Source organism: Haliotis rufescens, unplaced genomic scaffold (assembly GCF_023055435.1).
Source record: "Haliotis rufescens isolate VD_foot unplaced genomic scaffold, xgHalRufe1.0.p SCAF_22, whole genome shotgun sequence".
Classification (NCBI taxonomy): Eukaryota; Metazoa; Mollusca; class Gastropoda; order Lepetellida; family Haliotidae; genus Haliotis; species Haliotis rufescens.
In genome coordinates this window covers 257,172-276,912 of record NW_025963913.1, presented here as the reverse complement: position 1 = coordinate 276,912, position 19,741 = coordinate 257,172, and the positions used below count along the sequence as shown (strand labels likewise).

Below are 19,741 nucleotides of genomic sequence, written 5' to 3'. Positions count from 1 at the left end.
GTTAATTGGCAAGTCCGAAAGCTATGAACAAACAATGTCATTTAGAAAGTGGTCGAGAAAAGTACATATTCCAGTACTTTTTTTTGGTTAAGCTCCCATCCGGGATTAGAATATGTACTTTACCAAGAAAGTGTTATCCAAAATATACTATTTGTTACATTTGACCGCTTTCTAAATAGCATTGTGTGATCATTCTTGTTCCAGCCTGCAACATGTTCTCCTGTGACGACGACTGTAACGGCTACTGCTACAGCAACGACCCCGGAGACTTTAAATGCGCATGTCCGATAGGGAGAGTACCTAACAACTGTGCTTTAAACGTGAGTACCAGCATACCCCCTCACTCACACGTTATAATAAATATGTTTTCAGTAACATATAAGAATAAGAAACTATGCCTTATCATCCTCTGGAACAATGACGTTTGCACATTTTAAACGTCATAAAAATCCCGTTATTGTCCACTGACGCCCTATTGTGCCGCTGCCTGATATTTGCAGAGTCGTGAGAGCGACACGATGGTCTACTGAAACGAACGTTTCAGAAAGTAGTACCAGATCACCAGTCCTACTGATATACCCAATTAGTCCTGGGCTGGGATTTTTATTTAAAAATTGTCCCAAAAAAGTCTTCTAAAAATAATAATGCTATATATATTGCAACAAAAATTGCATTGCTCCATTGCGTTTTCTAGGAAAAGATTTTTGGTTCATCGTTTTTAACAAAACAAATATCTAGTTTTTCAGATAATGTCGATAAAATATTTGGTCTCAGTACATGATCCCAGCAAGGAACAGATGTTGGGGAGAATGTCTTCCTGAAGCTCGTCCTGGAAACCAGTCGTTATGTGCTGCAATGTCACATCAATCACTCTTAAACCCGTGACGATTCGGGTTTGAATTGGTCTTCAACCCTGGATTAACGGGATCGGATTGTCACGCTCGCTGACTTGGTTGATGCATGTCATCGTATCCCAAATGCGTGGATCGATGCTCATGATGTCAATCACTTGATCCAGACTTGAGTAATTACAGACGGCCGTCATATAACTCGAATACTGCTGAGTGCGGCGTTAAACAACAACAAACACACAAACAAATCAATCACTCTTAAGATAACGACACAAAGCCCAGACTGAATGTTTTCATTTATGTTTCGTTTGCTATAACGCCGCATACGTACCATAGTCACTCCGACATTCGCTGTGTAGAGTGACGTCCCTTGGGCACGTCAGGAACCTATGATCGTGTATTTGAATACCGGACCACCGATCATGTTTTTAGGTTCCAGACATCATATCTGGCTTTCCTCCAACATCAAGCTGACACGTCGTGACATAAATGGAATACTGTTCAAAGCGGCGATAAACCCAACTCACTCACTCACTCGCTGTTTCAGGTGAAATGGGAGAAACCCCTGCACAATATAACAGTGTATGAACGATCGCAGGTTACCCTAGACTGTGCCATCAACCACCCCTACACTATCACAGTCTGGTAAGTACACGTGGAAGGTCTTTATAATTAGAATACAGATTATTAGCTTACCTAACTGGCCACTGCTCAGTGTATTACTGAGTGGGGGCGGTCGGGGGCGGTTAAATCGTTCGTTCGTCACTCCGAAGACCCGGGTTCGATTCCCGACATGGGTACAATGTGTGAAGCCCATTTTTGGTGTCCCCCGTGATATTGCTGGAACATTGCTAAAAACAGCGTAAAACAATACTCACTCACCCAGTTGTTTCTGAGTATAGTAGTACTAGGAGGCAGCTTATGTTCCGCGTTTCGGGATATTTTGTATTGACCTTTGCATTTTGATCATGCCCCTGAATTCTATTCCCTTTCATTTTCAACACCACTCCTCAGAAACAACTGGACCAATGAAGCTTCACATGCTTGTTGCTACCATTGATGTCATCCCACCAAAAATGTTTGAACATGATTCTCAATATGGCTAAACTTTTGACATTCTTCCACCATCTTCTCCTTTGAAACTGTAAAAAGGGAAGCTGACTTTTTGCATGTTTTTCTTTAAATGTAAGTTTGTTATTTAACGCCCAACTCAGCAATAATCCAGCTTTATGAATTGGTTGCTGAAGACCTATTATACCCCGGATCTTTCGCATGTATGCTTCTTTGTATATTTTCTGAAACTCATTATGATCGGGTTTATAATTTGTTTTGTTTTTCATAATAAAAAGATAATAAATTTAATTTCGCAAGACGTTAAACAGTTAATCCCCAAGAACCATTGTGTGCGTATTGATTGCTATACACATTCCGAGGCGTTGACAAGGTTGCAAAGACAAGTTTTCGTTGAATCATGTTCTGAAAGTCGGTCTGATCATTTGCCCCTAAGGTTGAAGTGTTATAAAATCATAACAGTTCTTACATTTTAAATATAATTGATAAAAATGTTTTAGTTGCAGATTAAGAGACATTTGTGAAATGTAGTTATGTGTTTTCAATAATGAGTGATAATATTTAAGTGAGCTACGCCCGTGGTTCGTTTGTTTTTCTCACCTTTGGACATTGGTCGTCGAACATAGAATCGATACCTTTTGTATTTAATTGAGACTGGATATCTTTTTAAGATACAGAGGTAAAACGTGATATTTTTAGATTACAACTATGAGCCAAAAGATATTAAAAAAATATGTACTATTGTGATTGGTGGCAGACAATTATTTTCAATCAATATGAAGCATGATAGTTTATTTTCGAGGATAAGTACGAATTTTCGATAAAACCCAGGCCACCAGCCTCAGAAAATTAAATGGTCGGTCCCTAACCTGGATCTTCACGGGTTTCGTTATAACTGAGATGTGATTCATGTATTGGCTATAAAGTGCAGTGTAGGTTTTAATGGACTTTCACACATGTTGCATGTGTCATGCAACATTAAAATTAATTACAAATATTTAAAAACAAAATCAACTTACACTGTGCTAATCCAGGGACTTCAACGACACGCTGCTGCCAGATGACACGATGCAACATGTCAGCGTCAGCGAGTCTACCATCACCTTGAAGAACGCCCGATTGAACGACACGGGCAGATATACATGCGTTGTACAAGCTGGGGAATGGCTGAGGTCACGGACAATATGGCTGACTGTCAAAGAGGGTATGCTGTTATTTCGCCACCTTGTTATTCTCCTAGTTGTTTTTGCTTGGAAAAACTCAAGGTGTGGGGTGTGTGTTAAACGTGAATACTGTTCATGATCAGTGGCGGATCCAGGGTTTTGAAATGAATATAAAACGGAGATATTGTGAACATAATACACAGGTCAAACCCATTTCTGCATGTAGTTAGATGCTTTGATAGTTGTTATACATGATTTGAAAATAAAAATTAATTAATTTTTTTAAAATTTAATTTTGTTTAAAGAAAGTAAACTTCTTCTAATACATGATTTCTTTAATGTTCTCCAACTGTTTTTTTCAATCAATCTTATATTCATTGATGAAGTATTTGTTCATTTGTATTGAAGTGATGTTTTCATTGTCAGGCTGTTTATACTTCCTTCACCATCTGTACCACCTCTGATCATAATGTGGTTAGGTGAAAGGATTATTTGGCAAGTCACTTTGACAAACAACAACTTCCCTCCAGCGTGTCTAATTACTATCACCACCTAACAGCTCCATCACCAACAAGAAATGAATTCGTTCTGAGCGTTGACTCGTATATGACTTGAATCCGAGATTCATGTGTGGTACAGCCGAGGCTTGAAAATAATGAAGCTTCACTCTACCATAGATAATATGTGGATAGTCAACACACGAAAACGATTTGAAATAATCAGTAGATTCTTAGGAAATTGAAGGACAATAAATATAAATTACTGTTGTCAAAACCTTTGCCCTGTCAACTTCAGCGCATATATTTATTTTATTAATCAATCAACATAACATTTTACAGATTTATCTGAAATGATAAAGGGATAAAAGAAAAAGAAAATGTGATGAAGAAACTCATCAGTTATAGAAAACGTACAAAAGATGTCAAATTTAAAGATTTTCGATACACCTTTATCCATCGCATCAAACAAACAAAGAACTATTTCGAATGCTAATTCTTGATGATGATCTATGTTCATTCTGTGCAGCTAATTCTGAAGCGGTATTTCATATATATTGCGGCTGCAAGCACGTTAAAGTGTTTGTGGTCAAAATAAAATGTTTTCTAAACGCATAATTTACAGAAAAAACAATTTACATTTACAATAATTTTATTATACTTGGGTACAACTCAAGGTTCAAGGTCACATCCTATTGGCAGGAAAAATATATGTGCATGTATCAAGTATTCAGATAGGACTGGCCAAATTAACAGGTATTTTCTCTTTAAAACAGATGAAAACCTCTGTGGATTTTCGTCTAGGAAGATAATAGACCCAAACATTAACGCTGCTGATAAGAAAATTGCCGGGAAAAACTCCACAAAAGCACCACATTTCATCCCTTGGCAAGTCGTACTTTGGAACATATCTTCGGTAAGATGGTAGAGTATGCCTTTTGGGGGTTGGGGGTTTGTTTGTTTGTTTGTTTGTTTGTTGTGCAACGCCGCACTCAGCAATATTCCAGCTATATGACGGCGGTCTGTAAGTAATCGAATCTGGACCAGACAGTCCAGTGTTTGACATCATGAGCATCGTTCCAGGCAATTGGGATACGATGACATGCATCAACCAAGTCAGCGAGCCTGACCACCCGATCCCGTTAGTCGCCTCTTACGACAAGGATAGTCGTCTTTTACGGCAAGCATGGATCTACCCCGGATCTTCTCGGTTCCGTTTGGGGATCGGGGGGGGGGGGGGGGTCGGATGGATAAATTACATTACCCCACGTTAACATGAATATGGTTGTCACATATCTTGATTGCCTACATGCTCTATACTTTCCTTGATCAGGATAATCTTTTTCTCTCGTTGTCTTTGCAAAGTAGAATGCGTCCCAGCTTCATGGGTGTAATTGTAACGTGAATTTCATTAATATATTTAATCTGTTGCTTTATGTGAGTCTACATACTAACCAGGCGGTTCAGTTTCAAGGAAGCGTATGACGTCATTCCTTGTATCTAGGCGTTTAAGATAGAGGTACCCTGTCCCACAAACCAAGCCTATTTTTGCAAGAGACTGTGATATGTTGGAACTTGTTTTGATTGTATAAAATGTCCATACTCTCTTGCAGTCAATCTGATATTCCCTGACCAGTTTCATTCCACACCATTTGTAAAAATGACATCCCGTATTCGACGTAATAAGCGCTCGGGGCGCAGTAAAAAATCTCTTATTAGAATATAATTTTGGTGAGAAAAAACGACAGAGTTGAAAGATCGTAAATTTCGTGGTGCAATGCTGTCAGCCTGAAATGATACAAAAGAAAAATGTGTGCGTATCATACACGACAGATATATTTTGAAGAATTTAATTGCCCATATAATTAAGGATGCATATAACACACGAGTGCGTATTATACACGAATAAATAAGTCTTGTGTACATTGATCAATCGGAAGGGGTGTTAATTGGGATTGTTCACTGGCCAATATATTAGCAAAATATCGCCGTGGGCGCTTATTAGAGCAGGGCGCTTATTACGTCGAATACGGTAATATTTGTCTCATATACGACAGTTTAGTTACCACACACCCGTGACCTGTTCCAGGAGTCCGTCCATTGCGGAGGCGTGTTGATATCAGACAGACATGTCTTAACTGCAGCTCACTGCGTGAAGGGAACGGACACGGGTAAGCTCAACCTCACCACCATCAGAGCACTGATGGGAACCTTGTCTTGCAAAAGTGAGAACGGCGAGAAGAAAGAAATTACACGGTTTGTCACACATCCCAAATATAACCCGACAACCCTGGAGTACGACTTTGCTATTCTGGAACTGAAACGACCGGTTCGAATGCTCTCTGAGACTATCTACCCGATTTGTTTACCCACCAAAAAAACCTGGTGGGGCATCACAAATAGCCAGAAAGGCATCGCATCAGGTTGTGGCAAAGATTCGGATGGCGCTCTCCCAGACAGGCTGCGAATGGTGGACATTCCTCTGGTGCCCAGGCACAAGTGCACCGAGCAACAGGAGAGGGCCAAAAGAACCTTTTCATCTGACATGTTCTGTGCGGGCTATGCCGGCGGTAACATTGGCGACGCATGTGATGGGGACAGCGGCGGGCCCCTGGCTGCGAGAGTGGACAACCACTGGACGCTTCTTGGACTGGTATCTTATGGTCAGGGCTGTGCCGAGAAGGGAAACTACGGTTTCTATGCCAATGTGTCTCACGCCCTACAATGGATACAGACCTTTGCAGGTAGGATTTAGACCAACCTCAAAATCAAGGGAAAATTTATGTTTCATTTTTCTAGGCCGTGTTTCCCAAACTGGTCGCGGTTACGTAGCCTATTGGGTTCATTCATATTGAAGATATTGATACAATCTTTGAAGCCACAGTATGACTGGAATATTGCAACACGCGGCGTAAAACCTTACTCGTTCACTCGTTCACTTTCACAAAACGTGGCCATAGGATTAGGCAAATGAATGGTGTGTGCTTTCGTCTTTCTGAAGATCCAGAATCTAAGATGATTCTACTTTTTATATGTTCTATTTAATAAGGACCAGTTATTGCCAAAAAAGGCCAAAAGACAGTTTACTTGTTTACTCAGACCAGCCCGAAAGTGTGAGACAAATTAAATAGAATTAAAAAGCAAGCCGTTCACGTTTAAACATTTGAACAAATAATTTTATAGCTCACCTTAACGAAGACCAGTTGAAATGGTAGTTCTACTTTTTATATGTTCTATTTAATAAGGACCAGTTATTGCCAAAAAAGGCCAAAAGACAGTTTACTTGTTTACTCAGACCAGCCCGAAAGTGTGAGACAAATAAAATAGAATTAAAAAGCAAGCCGTTCACGTTTAAACATTTGAACAAATAATTTTATAGCTCACCTTAACGAAGACCAGTTGAAATGGTTCACAAGTTATCCGAAACTTCATATGCTGGATTCCAGTTATGTTTGCTGAGATTAGACTGTATTAAATTCAAATATCTTTTAGAATAATCTTTAAAATCACACTTTTTACTGTAAGATGACCATGTACATGTATGTATTGTATGTATGTTTGATATTGCTAACAAACCTATAGGAAAGATACCCATTTGAGATAACTGGTAGTAAACACAATCTAATGTGTGAGATGCAATTTCAGGTCCTTGAGTGGTCACTCCGAGGTGATGACGTAAGATCAGATTATGATTTACAGTAAACTACGGTTATAACGAACACGCTTATAACGAATTTACGGATATAACGAACTTACTTTTTTGGTCCCGACTATTTGCTGTAGTCATGCTGTATATATGCTTATAACGAACTACGGTTATAACGAACTAAAATTAGTAGTCCCTTTGAGTTCGTTATAACCGTACTTTACTGTACTACTTTCCTGATACATTAAATACATAGGTTATCCGTAATACACTGATGAATTACCCATGATTCAGTCAAATTCACCTACATCTGGATGTGCGTCCGTACCTCATGGTTTTAGAGTGTTAATAAATGTTCTTATCTACAGTAAACTACGGTTATAACGAACACGCTTATAACGAACTTACGGATATAACGAACTTACTTTTGTGGTCCTGACTATTTGCTGTAGTTATGCTGTATATATGCTTATAACGAACTACGGTTATAACGAACTAAAATTAGTAGTCCCTTTGAGTTCGTTATAACCGTACTTTACTGTAGTTTGCATTATAATCATTGCCTTGATAATCAACGGAGTTTGCGAAAACCTTGCGAAACATGGTAGGGATAGTTAGCAGCAATCGGGATGACGTCACTCATGATCGCTGTGGCATGCATTCATGCGCCTCTGGTATGATGAAAATAGACAAAATATGCATCGATTCAATACTCAAATGTTGCGATTTTAGTGTGTGTAAATAACAGATTACTGCCCCCGTGCCAATGATATACCATTTATTGTACAAATCGTTGTTTCATAACGTATCTGACTCGCTTACGCTCTTTAGATAGTTACGTTTCCAAAACAACTCTTGCGATATAAATGGTATCTGACAGCCCCTCGTGTAATAATAATAGTAATAATATGCATGTCTATAATGCGCCAAATCCATGCCCTAAAGTGTGCTCTAAGAGCTAAATTATTACTACTGCCAGTGTATTGATCAGTGTGCGCTCGATTATTGTTAACTTCCTGGGGAGTATACAACCCAAGCTGCCTGTGAGGAGCTAGAAGGTTAACTGCCACATTGCCATCTCATCCTACCGGGTACCCATTAACTGCTGGGTGAACAGAGGCACATTTCGTACTAAGTCACTTGCCTCAGGAGACAGCAAATGTGCTTCAGTGGGGAGTACACAACCCAAGCTGCCTGTGAGGCGCTAGAAGGTTAACTGTCACATTGCCATCTCATCCTACCGGGTACCCATTAACTGCTGGGTGAACAGAGGCACATTTCGTACTAAGTCACTTGCCTCAGGAGACAGCAAATGTGCTTCAGTGGGGAGTACACAACCCAAGCTGCCTGTGAGGCGCTAGAAGGTTAACTGTCACATTGCCATCTCATCCTACCGGGTACCCATTAACTGCTGGGTGAACAGAGGCACATTTCGTACTAAGTCACTTGCCTCAGGAGACAGCAAATGTGCTTCAGGGGCCAAGGTGCTTAACGTAGCCACCCATCCAACTATTCTCGGAGACCGACGTTGCTTTACCTGATTTGTGACCCGTGCACCGTGCACATGGCCACGTGCCACCACTAGGTATTGCATGTAAGATACATCTGTGTAATGTCTATATCGGTTTTCAATGCATAAGTGCATTAATTCACTTTATCAGTGTTGAAAATCTAATATACTCATAAAAAAAGAAACGCAAAGCCAGATAAGTGTGAGGTAGGAAAATACATTTATACGAGGAACCGTACAAGGTATTGAGCCAAACTGTTGTGGAGAGAACACTTGGATACAAGGAAAAAATCCAAGGTGAAGGTCAGCTACCATCAATAACGAGTTTGTCCCCCGTTAGAATCGATAGCGGCCTGACATCTCCTGCCCATGGAAGAGACGAGTATGCGAAGCACGTCCTGGGAAATGGTAGCCCACTCGGCCTGCAACGCAAAAGCCAACTGCTGCAACGTCTGGGGTTGTGGTTGGACGTGTGTCCAATTAATTTCACAGGTGCACTATCGGGTAAATCCGGGGATCTGGGGGGCCAGGGGGGGCCAGGGAAGAACATCAATGTTGTTATTGTGTAGTCAGGCTCTTGTGATCCGTGCTGTATGCGGTCGAGCGTTGTCCTGCTGGAATACACCTGGCTATGGTTATTATTGTGGTAGGAGAATTTCGTTGATGTATCGTTGAGCCGTAAGGTTGCCCTGGATATGGACCAAACCCGCCTGCCATGATGAGAGATACCCACCCACATCATAACGCTACCCCCACCAAACCCGTCTACTTCCTGTACACAGTTTCCGGCGTAATGTTCTTCCCGATGTTTGTAGACCTGTGCTCTTCCATCCCCTCGACGGAGGGACCATCTCCGTGGTCTAGTGGTAGAGCGTCCGCCCGGAGAGCGGAAGGTCCGGGGTTCGATCCCAAGCCGCGTCATACCAAAAGACGTTAAAAGATGGTACTTGTTGTTACCCTGTCTGGCGCTCGGCATTAAGGGGCTTAAACAAGGACTGGTCGGCTCGGAGTCAGTATACTGTGTCTGAGTGGGGTATTCATGTTAAACTGCGGCATGGTATCTCAGTGTGCTAGCACTATAAATAGGCATCAGTCCGGACTAGTACAAGCAGCCACACAAACACACACACGTACATGCACGTCGCTATATAAGTGCAATAATCTTGGACGCGACGTTAAACCCCATTTCACCTCACCTCACCTCACCCTCGACGGAGGAGAAACCTTGATTCGCCGCTATCTCCATCGCATTTGAGGCCATACTCTGTGTTGACCACACCAATGCAGTCGTTGTTGACGATGTTGTCGACTCAGTATGACGCGTCGAACAGGACGTCCTGCTCGTAGAACTGCGGCTTATAAACCGTTTCGTACGGTCTGGTCGGAGATTCTGCGCAGTCCGGGTATTTGGGATGCGGTTGAGGTGGCTGTGGTCGTCCTTTCACGTAGATGGCGCAGTCGGATGTAGCGATCTTGTGAGGGGGTGGTTACTCTTGGTCGTCCCGACCTTGGCCGATCACGTGTTGACCCATGCTGTTAAAACCGATCCCAGGGCCTTGTGATGGTGCTGGGCACTACATTGAAAACCCTGGCTACAGCTGAGTAGGATTCCCCTGCCTGTAAGCGGCCTATGACATTGTTTCTTTGCACTTCCGTTAATCTTGGCATGTTGTTGAACTGTCACTGTTCGATTGACGCAGATGTCAGGCAAACGATAACCCTGCACTTTAATACCGTTAAAAGTGCTGCTGCACGTGCAGAACGTGCAGCTCCATGGTCATTTTGTTAATGCACTGGGTGCGTTTTTTCCGAATCGTATGTGTTTCCTGACTAATTGCTTGCGTGTCCTTATTGTGATCATTTTGATCCGGGACATTTGTCATTGACACTATAACATATTAAACCTCTTCATTTGGCACCTCTTGGTCTGCTAATTTTGCTTTCATGACCAAAAATATCCGTATTGCCTTTCTTGTTTTGAAGAGTATATATGTATAATGTAAAGTGGGTGAGTGCGTTGGGTTTAACTCCGCTTTGAACAGTATGGACACAAAATCGGGGCGAAACGTGATTCGAACCCAAAATGACATAATACTGCCGTGCCTAAGTGACGCAACCTTATCACAGCGAAATACTGCGCCTAAGACGACTGGGTTCCTGTATTATTTAAAGACGACAGTGCGATAGCATTATAAAGGACGAGTGATTATTTTTACAAAATTCCTGGAGAAGGTCGCATATCTGAGTACAATTTCGTCAGTAACTTTTGTATTTTATGACCGTCCTCGGCTCGACATTGAAGCAAAGGTGTCATGGGGCGCCTCCTTGGGCAAGTGCTTTTGATCGAAATTTGCGTCTGTTCACCCCGCAACGAATGGGTACCTGGTAGGATGAGATGGCAATCTAAATGCAAACCTTCACGCGCCGTTTTATTATTATTATTATTATTATTTATTATTATTATTATTATTATTATTATTATTTAGGCTCATGTGGTAGAACGCGGTTTATCGAGGAGAACTACAACACTGGAAGGATTATTAATGGACACGATGCCCTTGAAAATCAGCTCCCGTGGAGCGTGGCATTGGTTGATACGGCAACAAATCTACTCTGCAGCGCTACGATCATCAGCGATTCGTGGCTTTTAACAGCTCGTCACTGCATTGAAGAGTAAGGTCTCATTTAGATTTTCTCCCCCACAATTTTGGATGTGGTAATGTAAAAGGCTACGAATTATTTCCTATAGTACCCTACATCAACCAACGACAAACATAAACCTCGACGCGTGTGGTGCATATGTTCCACTATCGGGTCATCTGGCCGCCTCCGTGGTCTAGTGGTAGAGCGTCCGCCCGGAGAGCGGAAGGTCCGGGGCTCGATCCCCGACCGCGTCATACCAAAAGACGTTAAAAGATGGTACTTGTTGTTACCCTGTTTGGCGCTCGGCATTAAGGGGCTGAAACAAGGACTGGTCGGCTCGGAGTCAGTATACTGTGTCTGAGTGGGGTATTCATGTTAAACTGCGGCATGGTATCCCAGTGGGCTAGCACTATAAATCGGCATCAGTCCGGACTAGTACAAGCAGCCACACAAACACACACACGTACATGCACGTCGCTATATAAGTGCAATAATCTTGGACGCGACGTTAAACCCAATTTCACCTCACCTCACCTCACCTCACTGCCAGGTAATATGGATCAATACAGAGTATAACACGTACACTGTCAGGATGTACATGTACACCTGAGTGGGGTATTCATGTTAAACTGCGGTATGGTTTCTCAGCTGCTAGCACTATAAATCGGCATCAATCCGGACTAGCAAGCACACACACACACACACACACACACACACACACACGTCGCTATATAACCCGGGCGTGTGAGTGACGCAATTCGTTGTGCAGAGTTGGGTCCCTTGAGCACGCCACAAACCTGTTGATCACACATTAAGCTGACACGCAGTGATGTAACTGGAATACTGTTAAAAGCGGCGTTAAAACCATCTCACTCACTCACTCACTCACTCACTCACACTGAAACATGCATGACATGTCATGATAAAACCGCTTCAAAAGTGGCGTCATCATTTCACGTTTGATATGTCTAACAGAATTCGAAATTCAATACATTCGAGAGTATTTGATCTGACGAGTTTTTTAGGGTCGTGTCATTGGAAGCGTTCATGGGTCGAGGTTCGTTATCAGGATGCAGATATAACACGCTTGATTATCGAGGATGATGTTTTCTACTCTTTACAGCCTGACACCCCGTCTTCGAGACAAGTTGAAATTCTTGCCTGGGAGCTTGAAGTTAACAGACAAAAGCAGGATGGTCCGTGTGATCAAAGAAAGCTACATACGTGAGCTGGACAATGTGAACATTTTGCTTCAGGAAAATGGCACTTCTATTGTTTGATTTTAGTGGTATTTCTCTCGTGAATAAGTGTTGGAATTAAGTCTCTCTTTTGAGAGCTACGACATTAAGTTTTAAAACAGAGTACCATCATTCTCTCACTAAACGAACACGTCACCATCTTTTACTGTAATGAAAGTCATCACCCTCACTATGACTCTTTGTGTTGTCTTTCTGCTGTTCAAGAGGAGGCGGTTGGGTAGCCTAGTGGTTTAAGCGTTCGCTCGTCACGCCGAAGACCTGGGTTTGATTCCCGACATGGGTACAATGTGCGAAGCCCATTTCTGGTGTCCCCCGCCGTGATATTGCTTGAATATTGCTAAAAGCGGCGTAAAAACATACTCACTCACTTTTATGTACAAGACATGGGGATTTCGGTTTGACGAACAGGGCCCCGTTCCACCAAGCGATCTTAGCGTTTCGTCGATCGTAACTCAAATTCTTTAATACTGGCCTACGACAGTCGTAGCGCTAAGATCACTTTATGGAACGGGTCCCAGGTGCGATAATAACGACACTTCTTTTTTCAGATGAAAGTGCAGATCTTTCCCTGGTAAAGGTGGATCCTATGCCGTTTGGCGATGCTGTCAAAGCTGCGTGTCTGCCTGCTGAGGATGATGTCACTGAACCAGGGTTGGAGGGCGTGGTCTCTGGGTGGGGGAAGACATCACTTGAGAGTGAAGGTAAGAAGTTTTCTTATTTCTAGTTTGTCATAGTTTTTATAGGCAATATATGCACACTTGAGATCGCCCATATAGTCCAAAATAACAAATCTTCAAAAATACACTGCTCATGCCGTTCAAAACACATCAGTGATTAAAAGTACAATTATTTTGTTTTACGAATGGGCAGTTTGGTGGTTACAAAAGATATTCATGTCTATAGTGGTCAGTAGTATTCAAGCGTGGAAGTGGTGTGTGTGTGTGTGTGTGTGTGTGTGTGCGTGCGTGCGTGCGTGCGTGCGTGCGTGCGTGTGTGTAGTGGGGAGGGGGACTGAAGACACCCTCGTCCTGGAAGGCAAGTCACGTCATCAACACCAGGAACGATCCAGAGAATCCACGAAGGTGATGACTTACCGGCGAATGGAGGAGCATCGTATTGCTGCGTCAATATCGTCCATTATCAGTTCACTGGCTTCCAGACCTCCTGATATCTGATAGAAAAAAAACCATGCACAACATGTCTCTTGATAACTAACAAGGATATGTTTGAAGCTGATTCAGACAGGTTCTGACAACAATCTGTGACTATGGGTGAAACTCTGGTTCACCATTTTCAACCATCAGTCAAACATCAATCAAGAAGTGGAAGTATTTGGCATCACCACCGTCAGAGATGACGAAGACTTCCAATCAGCTGGACACACATAACACAAGGGTTTTGCAGGCTTTTCTTCTGCAATGAACTTGCCGCCGTGATAAAACTGTAAATATGGTTTTTTTTATAAAGGGTGTTGAACCCAAAACAAACGAACTGCTCTGTATTTGTGTTAATGCTATAACACAACCATGATTCTGACTTCTGAGGTAAATGAAACGAAGACTCATTAGAAATACATTTATTTCGGAAAGCCAAAGACGAACGTTGCCTCCGCCGATGTAGCATCAACAGAGGCGGTAGATGTCAACGTTTTAGAAGTTTAGATTGCAGGACCAGAGGCGGCAGATGCAACAGTGGCAGAGGCTGTCGATTTTCTCTGAATGACTACATCTGCTCGCTCCTCCATCTGTGCAAATGTTCTTTGTAACAAAAAAGCGCAGTGCGAGTTTACGCTTCATAACACCTTTTCACAGTAATGAGTGAGTGAGTGAGTAAGTATGGTTTTACGCCGCTTTTAGCAATATTCCAACAATATCACGGCGGGGGACACCAGTAATGGGCTTACACATTGTACCCATGTCGGGAATCGAACCCGGGTCGACAAGCGAACGCTTTAACCACAAGGCTACCCGGCCACCCTTCACAGTAATGTATGTTGGCAGATGTAAAATAATAAAACGTACTTTGTTACACTTAAAACGAATATGTGATGTTAGATATATCGATTAGTTTGAACTCCAGAGAACATGTGATAAATATAACAGTTTGTAAATATACTCACAACGTGAACTAAAGTCTTGTCGAAAATGCAAGAAAAACGATTTTCCACTTCTTTTAAAAGATATAGCTCATAAAGCAAAGGCTGTAACAAATATTATCAATTATCATATAGTTACATGTAACAATGTCAGAAATGCATGTTTACAGCTAAAGTTGAGATAAACATTCATAAGTGTATCACAATGTGTGTATACAGAGATGTCTAGTTCGACTAATTTATATCTCTAAGGTAAGCTTTTTGGCAATAAAATAATGTGTTGTATCTGGATTATTATCTGATTTGCAAATGCCCTGCTTTCCAACAATTTACATCTTGTAACAAATGTTATATTTGGGAAAAAACTCTCTGAGTAAAGTACAGATTCTCGTACTTCTCGCAAGTCTAGGTTTGTCAGGTTTAGATTCAATATAGTTGAGGTACTGCTAAAAGAAAACATATACAACAGTTCATTTCCATTAAGGGGGCACGGGTGGCCCAGTCGTCTAAGGCGCCGCTATTCGCTGTGCAGAGTTGCGTCCCTTGGGCACGCCAGAAACCTATGATTGTGGGTTCGAATCCCGGTTCGCCCCGATTATGTTTCTAGTTTTGTCAGCACCATACCCCTGCTCGTGGGTTTCACCGAAGTGGTAAACGTCTAAGACCTGCATCACTTCGGGCTTTCCTCCCACATTAAGCTGACACGCCGTGATATAACTGGAATAATGTTAAAAGCGGCGTTAAACTCAACTCACTCACTCACTCATTGAAAGAGCATGCTCGATTCTACCTCAAACGTTATGAAATGCAGATACCAAGGGCTGGAGTTGCTGGAACACTGTTCAGCTTAAAGGGAACGTTTACTATCGGAAAGTTGAAGTCATCCCTCTTTTTTGTCACTCTGGATCTTTATGCATAGATCTAGATAATATTATGAAACAGATGAAGAAGTCTCACTGGTCTCCTTTATTTCTATTTCAGGTGGGTATGTCAGTGGAAGGGAATTGGCAATTTGAGTGTTATTGAGCGATATCAGGTCATTGGTGCACGTGAAGCTTAATTAAATTAATTATATTGGCGCAATTCCCTTGTATGTCTACAATCATCCTGCAATAATTATTTCAGGTGGTCCGTCCAACAACCTGCTGTACCTGATGGTGTCCATGCTGAACGACACCCAGTGTCGGCGCGTGTGGCCGCAAGTGAAGGACAACCAGGTGTGCTTCCAGGCGAAGAACACCTCCTCCGAGACTGCTTCTGGGGACAGCGGCAGCGGACTCGTCGCCAAGCTCAGAGGTACGACACACTATTCATCACCCGATGCAAGTTAGATCATTAGATTTTTTGGCAGCCATGAAAGTAAAAGTATTGGCTGTTACTGCAGACCTCACTAACTTCGTATAATATTCTGAAGATTATTTGTCCCCTCAGATGAAGATGAGCGAAATGTTTGGGATAGAACAGTTTCGTATAAGGCTACAGTGGGGTCCGCGTATCGAGGTGAGGGTGAGGGTTTAACGTTGCGCCCAAGATTATTGCACTTGTATAGCACTGAAGATTGGTTTAGTTACTTTAAATGTTGTTTGATGGCCACAAAAGCAACGGTAATGATCTTGACCACAGTCCACACGAAAACTGAAACGCAGCTTCAAGACAATAGTACCAATAGCGTTTAGAGTACAGTAAACTACGTTTATAACGAACACGCTTATAACGAACTGACCGATATTACGAACTTATTTCTTAGTCCGTGCAATTTGCTGTATATATGCTTATAACGAACTACGGCTATTACGAACTAAAATTAGTGGTCCCATTGAGTTCGTTACAACCGTAGTTTAATACTAATTAAGACATAACCAAATCTATAGGATCTTTGAAATGTGGAAAATCGACCTGGTTTTCTTTATAACTTCAAACGAATCATAATTACAATGCATAAATTGATTGTTTAATGTCATGCTTACCACTGGATATGTTCCAGAAGCGTGGCAAAATAGTGTCAAAGTGCCTATATGCAGCGTGTTTACTGACATATGCTTTCATAAACAAGTCTTCGCTTAACCGTTTAGGGTGAAAGCAACGGTAAAGTACCTGTAAACACGCAAAAGGCACTTGTGTTGTGAGTACAGGGGTGTGTTCTGAATCCTTTGGTTTTTTTTTCTTATTCATCAATACATTAGCTGCTGGTATACCTAAAACAATATAATGATAATTGTTAGCGGATGAGGATATTTATTTTCCATTTCTGATAAGTGGACTACAAGACAAAATACGACATACTGAATACCTATTGTTCAACTTGTAAGTTAAACTTTAACCGGATTGTCTGATCCAGACTCCATTATTTACAGAACGCCGTCATACAGGTGGAATATTGCTCAATCAGCAAAAACAAAGAAGAAACACATAACCTTGATCTGGTCGCTTATGCGAAATAATGTAAAAGCTTAACTTGTTTATTCTGGTTTTGTGAAGACGTTAGCTGTGCCCAAACATTTCTCAATACCTTTAAACAATGAACTAGTGGCATATGCCGTCACGAATGGTCTAGCACACGTTCTACCTGTTGTCGTTTTGCTATATATATACAATGTTCAGAATATTGTCCTCGTGATCGAGTTGGGTGCACGCAATTGAATATTGACAATACATTCCTTGACCACACAGTCTGTGTTCTCGCTGTTTTCTTAACCGAATTGAGAACATAAAATTATATAGTTTTGTGTTTATCTGCCCCTCAGTGGAACATGTCAGAAGGGAGCACGTACTAAGTACATATCTCATCAATAGATCAATTTTCTCGCCTCATGTCAACTGTATAAATAAACGGGCTATGGGAGTGTGGGAATGTGATGACAGCATGCACCCCGACGTGCACGTGCAGCGTGATATAACGGAGGAACATTTTCAATGTGTGCGTGCGTGCGTGCAAACTATGATAAAAGGTCTATGGCTCATGATGTTCTTCAATGTGGCTCTGAAAACCGGAAACTTTGACCAATCATGTACGATTTGTATTTGCCACTAGGTGCTCACTTAAACAATATACACGGTGGATTGACAATTTCCACACTTTCGGGTGTCGGAGCCCGTGATTAATATGGTGTTGCTTTTCTTGCAGAGACCAACGTACTGATGGCGACGTACTCGGGAGGACACCCCGGCTCGAATATCCCCGGCGTGTATCTGAGCATCAAATCCTTCGTTCCTTGGATAAAGGAACACATGGGATGGGAGTTGGTGTGAATGTGATGGCAGTATGCACCCCGACGTGCACGTGCGACGTGATATAATCAAGGAGGGACAGAGATATACAATCAGCATGGGTTGCTGATGACCTATTCTACCCCGGGTCCGTTTTATAACAAATATAGAACAATGTTTCCGGCAGACAGAGGAAAATCTAGAGAGATTAAAATCGTTAGGACTTGTCTGAGAGTTTCTTTTACAACTGCATGTTTTGAGTCGCTTTTTGCCTGCTGTTTTACATAATTATTCCAAAGAACGCCGGTCTTACACGTTAAGAGTGCCTGTAAAAGTTGAATACATTTCTAAACACATATATATTATCATAGAGCTTTCTGTAAACTATAAAAATACATGTATTTGTTGATTCACCGTCTTTGTGAAATCACTCTCTTTATCATCTTCCCGAGGCAAGAGAGTTAACTGACTATAAAAGTCGATTTTCCACCCTTGCCGAATGAGTCATGAATTTCTGAATTATAGTTTGGCTGGCTTAACGAGTCTATGCATAGTCTAGTTCGTAAACAACGCCGTTCAGATTTCGGTCTAATGAAGGATTTGCAATGCATGTGTACCGCAAACTGGACGTCAACAGATATTTTCCTAATATTTTCAAGTTTATAATGAACGTGAGTTGATGCACTTAGCTAGGTAAGATCCGTTTCATTAGAAATATAGATCTTAGTTATCGATCAGATCGTCTTGACTGGGCGCCGCCCTTTTTGTTTGAAGCAAATGCAAGTGATATGAGGGGTGTAATCTGATTGGTCAACAGGAGGGACATAGAAGGGACATAACTCGCAATAGCCACTGGTGGTGCCACGGTCAAGCCGCGAAATTCCAACACCGTTCGGCAAGGGTGTAAAGCGGACGTTAACGCCCTTACCTCAGGAAGATGTGTTCATGTTGATTCACGGCTTATGTTGATTGGCGGTCTATGTTGAATCACTGTCTATGGTATATCCCTGTTACTAACGATTCTTGATACTATTGGATTTATATTACATTGATGCCCAGTATATAGCTGCTCGTTATACCACAAATAGTTTCATGTTTTTGAAATAAATATGAAATGATTTTACTAGCATACGCGTTTCTTCAGCGTTAACAATCTATTTTCATTTTGATAGTTTTGCCATTATACATCTTAATATATTTTATTAATGATAAGTTGGCGCAGAGTGAAGAAGCTTGATCATATGGACCGAATTCTAACACTGGTCTGATATGTGACTAGAGTCACGGTCACGACAAGACGGTCACCGTCACAAGACAGTCATGCAAATTATTCATCATCACAAATCTGAATTCAATTTGAACATGTTTGCGCCTAAATCTGTAATATTTCCGTTTAATTGAGGAGCTGTAAAAAAATTAGTGAGTAAGTAAAGTTTTGCACCGCTTTTAGTAATATTCCAGCAATGTAACGGCGGGGGACACAACCAATGGGCTTCACACATTGTACACATGTGGAGAATCGAACTCTGGCCTTCAGCGTTACGAGCGAACGCTTTAACCACGAGGCTACCCCACCGCATCCTCAAAATTAAACCAATAGGATATATTATATACTATATTAACATACATATAATATGAAATATGTCAACATAAGTATCTTAATAACCAATATGATGTCCTGAAATCATCGTGTAATATGAAATATGCAATAACAGCCGATTCGTCCATGTTACTGTAGTTAATCCGTCATGCCATTTTGAACTTCTGGTGATTGGTATATATGCATCTTGTAGCTAAAT

The 19,741-nt window shown here is 41.6% G+C and overlaps 1 protein-coding gene across 1 annotated transcript in view; it reads left to right on the top strand.

The window, feature by feature from the left end:
- The window catches only part of LOC124117380 (mannan-binding lectin serine protease 1-like), a 37,649-nt gene extending 18,578 nt beyond the window's left edge, over positions 1-19,071 (top strand). The window contains exons 9-18 of the mRNA XM_046479214.2: positions 205-320; positions 1,399-1,496; positions 2,957-3,126; positions 4,359-4,498; positions 5,672-6,326; positions 11,225-11,411; positions 12,505-12,605; positions 13,189-13,341; positions 15,861-16,031; positions 17,860-19,071. Coding sequence (XP_046335170.2) covers positions 205-320; positions 1,399-1,496; positions 2,957-3,126; positions 4,359-4,498; positions 5,672-6,326; positions 11,225-11,411; positions 12,505-12,605; positions 13,189-13,341; positions 15,861-16,031; positions 17,860-17,984 — 1,916 coding nt within the window. The 3' untranslated portion in view covers positions 17,985-19,071. The remainder of the gene's footprint in view (positions 1-204; positions 321-1,398; positions 1,497-2,956; positions 3,127-4,358; positions 4,499-5,671; positions 6,327-11,224; positions 11,412-12,504; positions 12,606-13,188; positions 13,342-15,860; positions 16,032-17,859) is intronic.
- Positions 19,072-19,741: the final 670 nt, after the last annotated feature.